Source organism: Camelina sativa, chromosome 15, assembly GCF_000633955.1.
Source record: "Camelina sativa cultivar DH55 chromosome 15, Cs, whole genome shotgun sequence".
Lineage (NCBI taxonomy): Eukaryota > Viridiplantae > Streptophyta > Magnoliopsida > Brassicales > Brassicaceae > Camelina > Camelina sativa.
Window position 1 is genome coordinate 28,742,796 of NC_025699.1, and position 7,441 is coordinate 28,750,236.

Here is a 7,441-nt window from a genome sequence, read left to right on the forward strand (position 1 = left end):
TCTCTCTTCCCTTCAGTGCTTTAAAAAAAATATAAAGAGAATAAAAGTTGAGATAATTTTGATCAGTTTAGAGAGGTAGGTAAATTACCAGTGACCTCATTATTCTACTCTTGAGTCAAATGATCACACAAAGCTTGGAAGCGAGAGGTAGGTAAATTACCGATGACCCCGGTATTCGCTTACATCTTTGATTAGAAGAAAAAAAATAAGAAAAGAGAGAAAAGAAAAAAAATGGAAGTGAGAAAAGGGAGAGGAAAGGAGATGTAAGAAGAATGTCTTGGCCTGAAGAGAGTCCATATGCCACTGTTCAATACACCCAAGGTAAGAATTCACCTTATTTGTGCTTTAATATTGACTAATGAGATGACAATGGAGATTTCAGAGATTCCAAAGGATTGTGGGATTTGAGTAAGGAATGTTGATGCTTATCATGGTTGAGTATAAGAAGTAAGTTCTTGAGTCAGGTAAATGAAGAGTGCGAATAAGAATCATCATGCAGTTGAGTGAGTTCCCTGTTTTCAAACCTCTTTCACAGGTCTAAGTTTATGTTTTGCTTGAGGGCAAGCAAAGGCTAAGTCTGGGGGAGTTGATATATCATGGTTTTTGTGGTTTTTAACCATGATATAAGGAGTCTTTTAGTGTCTTTTGATTTGTTTCTAGATTGTTTTTGAGTCTTTACAGGTTTTTAGCATGAAAGGAGCAAAGTGGAGCAATTTGGATCAGTTTGGAGCAATAATCCGCAAGAAATCAACTTGGAATCGATCAGAGGAGATGGTGTCGATCGACACTGCCTTAGCATCGATCGACACCCTGTTCAAACCGACGAGAGAGCCAAATTTGGATGTTTTACACAGTTGCCCGAAGTTTTCCATATTTGCAAGACTAGTCCCTGACGTGTTTTAGGACATATATATATAGTTTTTAGGTTTTCCAAACCCTTAAGTTTTATTCTATCAAGTTTTATTTTTCCTGCAACCCTGAGAGATTTTTGAGAGCTTTTGGAGGAGAGATCTGAACTGTTTTGAGAGAAGAATTTCTTGAACTCCTTCTTACTCTTTTTAATCTCAATTGCTTATTATTCAGAATCATGTTTTGTTCTTCATTGAATATGTCTGAGTAGTTTGCTTGTTAGGTTTAGGGTTTTTCACAAGGATTTTATGAATTATTAGATCTGTTTATTTAGGATTCTTTATCTATCTAGATCTTCCTCTTAGGTTGTTCTTCATATTAATTCTTGATTGATCACCTAGAATTAATACTTTAGGAAAATAAATTGATATGAGAATATAATTGATTTTCCTGATAAAACCTTTTGATGAGCAAAATTATTTCTTGCAAAGAGATTTGATTTAATAATTTTGTGAACAATCTAAACCTGATTTTATTGCTGATTTTTAACCTAGAATTTTACAAAGAGATTTGGATTTTCTGGTTTTAAATTTAGATAATATTTGCAGTGAGAACTGATTTATTTTACAAAAGTGTTTAGAGTTCTAGATATGTTCTTAATTGTTTGAATCCTAATTTATTGATTGATTTATAATTCATAATTTCCTGAGAAATTCTCTAGACCTAGCTTTTTGATCTTCTGAATTTACAACAGCTTTTATTTAATATTTTGCATTGCTTTTCTTTATTTAAATCAATTTGTTTAGCATAATTGAAAAACTCTATAATTTATTGTGTAGTCTTGAGTCCTTGTGGAATTCGACCCCTAAGTACTGCAGTGATCTCTTAATTTGAGAGAGTAGCTCTAGGGTAAATTTGAGCATATCACACAACATTTGAAATGTGGAGTGTTTTGTTACATTCATCCAACAACTTATGGACTATGGAGGCAGCTGACGAGATCCTGTGCGCACTACAAGAAATGAACGGGTTTTCTTCATCGAAAAGATTCCGACAAAAGTCCAACAAATTTCTGACGGAATACTTACGTCGGAAAGTCTGACAAGTTTTCGACGAAATTTGTCAACAATATTTTTGATAAAATATTTTCATCGGAAATATCAAGTAAAAGAAAAAGAAACAATTTCTTGATTTGTCAACAATATGTACTTGCAATGTTAAAATTGGCTAAAATTGATTAAGTACATGCATGAACCTAACTACTCCATTCGAAATGAGAAAACTTGTTAAATTGTTGAATTTACAAAAGACTAGTATTTCCACAATGTATACGATTTCTTTATACGTTTTGAAAATTTACATTAACTTTTTTGGTAATAAATGTCTTGCAGTAATTGTAAATTATTATGGTAACGATATACTCCATCCGTTTCAAAATATAAGATGTTTTGGAGAAGTTTTTGTTTCATAATATAGAATGTTTTCAAGCTTCTATGCAACTTTTAGATTAGTTTAGTATTTTATACTATACAGTATTATTTCTGATTGGTTGAACTTGTTAAAAGTAAAAATTTCTTAATCTGCATATTTTAGTTAAAACATCCTATATTTTGAAACGGCGGGAGTATATCTCTGAATTGAACAAGGAAATTTGATAATTAGGCCAAGAATTAGTACTAATTGTTATGTTAAAAAATTTGTAGACCTTACGTTAATTGTGTGTAGTAGACTAGAGTGATGATAAAACCTTTTAATTCTTCTTGCCAAAATCAAGAAAAGATAATAGTAGTAGTATTTGATTTTCAAAAATATTCACATTTCCAATAGTTAGGCAAACAAATCGCCATATGCTTTTTTGCGTCTTTAATACCATTTCTCTCATATCATTCATATCGCTAAGAATCTGAAACTTTCTTTGATAATTTTTCATTTCCAATGACGACTAAGCATCTCAGACGACTCAGACCATGGGAACCTTCAAGTTCCGACTCGTCTTCTTCTGAGAAAGAAGATGAACTCACCATGGACGAGAAGCTACAATCTCCTACCGCTTCTGATGTTGCTGCAGCCACGCCGAAGGCTTCGTCTGAGAAGAAGAAAACTGTTTCAGCTAAGAAGGCCAAGAAGAAGGAAGTTTGTGTTTCCGGCGAGGCTAAGAAGCGGGAAAGTGAAGAGACTTCAACCGAAGATGTGAATGCCGCAAAACGAGCCAAGAAAGATGTGAAGATGCCAAATAATCAACGATTTTGGAGTGAAGAAGATGAGATCCGTGTGTTGCAAGGAATCCTTGCTTTCAAATCTCTAACAGGAAAGACAACGACTGAAGACAAGAGTGGATTCTATGAATTCATCAAGGATTCTATCAGCGTTAAGGTTAGTTTGTCTCAGTGCATAGAGAAAATTAAGACAGTGAAGAGGAAGTTTATGAATAAATGGAAGAAGGATAAAAAACCTGCTTCTACGGAAGCTCATAATCTGAAATCTTTTGAATTGTCGAAAATGATCTGGGGTGTGGATGATGCTGAGGAGTCAAGGAAGAATGAGGGGATTAAGAAACTAGAAGATGAAGATGTGGTGTTTCTTGAACAAAGACAAGATTGGTTCAAAAACTCGTTTNCCCGAAGGCTTCGTCTGAGAAGAAGAAAACTGTTTCAGCTAAGAAGGCCAAGAAGAAGGAAGTTTGTGTTTCCGGCGAGGCTAAGAAGAGGGCAAGTGAAGAGACTTCAACCGAAGATGTGAATGCCGCAAAACGAGCCAAAAAAGATGTGAAGAAGCCAAATAATCAACGGCTTTGGACGGAAGAAGATGAGATCCGTGTGTTGCAAGGAATCCTTGCTTTCAAATCTCTAACAGGGAAGACAACGACTGAAGACAAGAGTGGATTCTATGAATTCATCAAGGATTCTATCAGCGTTAAGGTTAGTTTGTCTCAGTGCATAGAGAAAATTAAGACAGTGAAGAGGAAGTTTATGAATAAATGGAAGAAGGATAAAAAACCTGCTTCTACGGAAGCTCATAATCTGAAATCTTTTGAATTGTCGAAAATGATTTGGGGTGTGGATGATGCTGAGGAGTCAAGGAAGAATGAGGGGATTAAGAAACTAGAAGAAGAAGAAGATGTGGTGATTCTTGAACAAAGACAAGATTGGTTCAACAACTCGTTTTTGTTTCGACAAGTTGCAAGTCTTGGCGTGAATGAAGATTCTCTGAAAAGAAGATGGAGTTCGGTGGACACAGAGAAGAAGAAGATGGTTGAAGATAAATGGAGAGTCTTGCAATCCAAGGAACTTGGACTTGTGTCGCAAAAGTCAGAGCTTTTGCATGAAGTGGTTGCTCTGATCGCTGAAGGAATCTAGCCATTAGATGCAAAATGTCTCTTTTTTTTGTTTGCAACTTTGGATTTTGTTTTTCTTGATTCATTGGAATTTTCCTATCTAAGTTTCTGGTTTATGTTATGACTCTGCTCTGGGTTGTTTCTTCTATGTTAAGGTTATTGGCTTGTCTTTACTAAGTTGAATCTTGTCTTTGGATTTTGATCCCTGTTCAAAGTGAAACTCAAGTGTATTGGTTTTACTTTATAATCTTGCGTTAGGTAAGAGACTTCTTTGTGCATGTGGTGATCAAAGGTGATTATGGCCGTATAATAACCCAAATATTTAAAACGGGTTTAACAAATGAAAGAGACTTCTTTTGTTGTCACTTAACAACCCAGAGAACATGTATGTATTATTATTTTTATTTTTTTCTTATATTTGCTTAATGAAGATTCAACATTTGAAATGATGCTTAAACCTAAAAGAGTGGAGAGAGATTTACATTGATCACATAATTTTTATAATCTAGGAACAATATCTCCAATATGTATATGTGAATTCAGGATTTACAAGAGATAATAGTGAAAGAGAAAGTGAAAGAAACAAGAAGCCAAAGTAAATGCACACATGGATAGGGAAGACTCGTTTGCCATATTCTTCTCACCGGTTTGCCCTTTCATTAATCCTAACGGTCCAAGCTCCCGGTTTGGGTCCATACATGGGTTCTCCAACAACGTATGGAGGCGGCTGTCGAGCGTCCTGCAGGAGTGCAACTGTGCTTACATTGTACTCGTCGTCACTTTCATAATGAAGGTGAGGGTGAGGTCCAAGAGCTTTGAGCAACATTGCCAATAAAACTGATAGGCCCTGCAGATAAAGCAAAGAAAAGGATGTGGAAACGAAGCAATTTTAGAAGCTAACGTAAAGTTGGATTTTGTTGCTAACAGTTAAGATACCTGGACACACACGATAGCGAGACCTATCCACTTGCAGATCTTGAAGTTCGACTCAATGAATTTAGAGAAATGGTGGAAAGCACCACTTGGATCCTCAGGAAAGTCCTGGTGAAAGCTTCCAACAGATTAGAACCATGGGCGTGACAATAGAGAGCCTCACAAGAAAAGAAAAATACCTCTTTCCAGTCACGGTTTAGAAAGATATCGGCAACCACACCGCCCTCAACCATAACTAGCAAGACAATGAATCCCATATACTGAAGCCAGTCGATGTGCCAACAAACAGATACACATAAAANAATGTCTCTTTTTTTTTTGTTCGCAACTTTGGATTTTGTTTTTCCGGTTTATGTTATGACTCTGCTCTGGGTTGAGGTTATTGGCTTGTCTTTACTAAGTTGAATCTCGTCTTTGGATTTTGATCCCTGTTCAAAGTGAAACTCAAGTGTATTGGTTTTACTTTATAATCTTGCGTTAGGTAAGAGACTTCTTTGTGCATGTGGGTGATCAAAGGTGATTATGGCCATATAATAACCCAAATATTTAAAAGGGGTTTAACAAACGAAAGAGACTTCTTTTGTTGTCACTTAACAACCCAGAGAACATGTATGTATTATTGTTTCTTTTGTTTCTTATATTTTGCATAATGAAGATTCAACATTTGAAATGATGCTTAAACCTAAAAGAGTGGAGAGAGATTCACATTGATCACATAATTTTTATAATTGTAGGAACAATATCTCCAATATGTATATGTGAATTCAGGATTTACAAGAGATAATAGTGAAAGAGAAAGTGAAAGAAACAAGAAGCCAAAGTAGTTGCACACATGGAAAGGGAAGACTCGTTTTTCTCACCGGTTTGCCCTTTCATTACTCCTAACGGTCCAAGCTCCCGGTTTGGGTACATACATGGGTTCTCCAACAACGTATGGAGGCGGCTGTCGAGCGTCCTGCAGGAGTGCAACTGTGCTTACATTGTACTCGTCGTCACTGTCATAATGAAGGTGAGGGTGAGGTCCAAGAGCTTTGAGCAACATTGCCAAGAAAACTGATAGACCCTGCAGATAAAGCAAGGAAAAGGATGTGGAAACGGAGCCAATTTTAGAAGCTAACGTAAAGTTCAATCTTGTTGCTAAAAACAGTTAAGATACCTGGACACAGAGGATAGCGAGACCTATCCACTTGCAGATCTTGAAGTTCGACTCAATGAATTTAGAGAAACGGTGGAAAGCACCACTTGGATCGTCAGGAAAGTCCTGGTGAAAGCTTCCAACAGATTAGAACCATGGGCGTGACAATAGAGAGCCTCACAAGAAAAGAAAAATACCTCTTTCCAGTCACGGTTTAGAAAGATATCGGCAACCACACCGCCCTCAACCATAACTAGCAAGACAATGAATCCCATATACTGAAGCCAGTCGATGTGCCAACAAACAGATACACATAAAAAAGAGAAACACAGGAATATGGATTCAGGAAGGAATGATGGAAACTAGTACCAAAGGAAAACAGGTTGCTACAGTTCGTCTTCAAAATAGAGAAGCAGGAACAGCTTTCTTTCTTTTATAAAGGAAAAGAAGGTTACCATGTAAAGGCAACATCCATTCACGGTTTCAGCAGCTATGTGTCCGGCACAAGTGACAACACAGAGAATGGCCCCGAGACCGAGAAAGGAATAAATGAACCTGAAGGTCATAAGAAGGGTTTGTTTCAGCAACAATGATAAACTTCCCCAACACACAGAAGCAAGATATGTCACCTATACTCTTTTGCAGTGCCATCAAATTTGAAAGACAAATATAACAAGAATCCTAAAGCTATCTCTTCCATAGCACCTCAAGCTTACAGAATCTATCATCTTTCTACGGATGAAAAAAATAATATAATTCCTCCACAACAGAAACAAGATGTGTCAATCACTTCCAGTGCTACCAAATTTGAAAGGCAAATCTTACAAGAGTCCTAACTAAGTGATCTCTTCCCTACGATCTAGTTCATGCTTATTATATATATATATATATATATATTGTTCAGTACCACTCAGAAGCTAAGCAAAACAAGAACCCTCGAATAGCCAGAAACTGCTCAGATACATAAAGATTAAAAAAACAGACCAAGGAACAGGGTGATCAGAATCAGGCATCAGCAAAGGGAAGGTCTCCCATTTGTTCTTGCCATTGTCTAATAAGCCAAACAGCGTAGAGAATCATGGCGATCCCAACCATCCCAATTAGGGAATTCACGAGCTTCAACATGGACTGTAAACAACTTCTCACGATTCTCACCATCCTCTTTTTTTTTTTTTTTTTTTTTTTTTTTT

General features: G+C 36.4%; 1 protein-coding gene and 1 pseudogene across 1 annotated transcript; both read right to left on the reverse strand.

Moving 5' to 3' along the window:
* LOC104747781 lies at positions 4,662–5,414 on the reverse strand (annotated as a pseudogene).
* On the reverse strand, positions 5,427–7,434 carry LOC104747780 (tetraspanin-19). Its single transcript, XM_010469469.1, is given in 7 exon segments — positions 5,427–5,995; positions 5,997–6,179; positions 6,273–6,377; positions 6,449–6,529; positions 6,707–6,806; positions 7,236–7,258; positions 7,260–7,434. Coding segments are annotated over 7 exon segments (750 nt in total). The 5' UTR covers positions 7,410–7,434; the 3' UTR covers positions 5,427–5,887.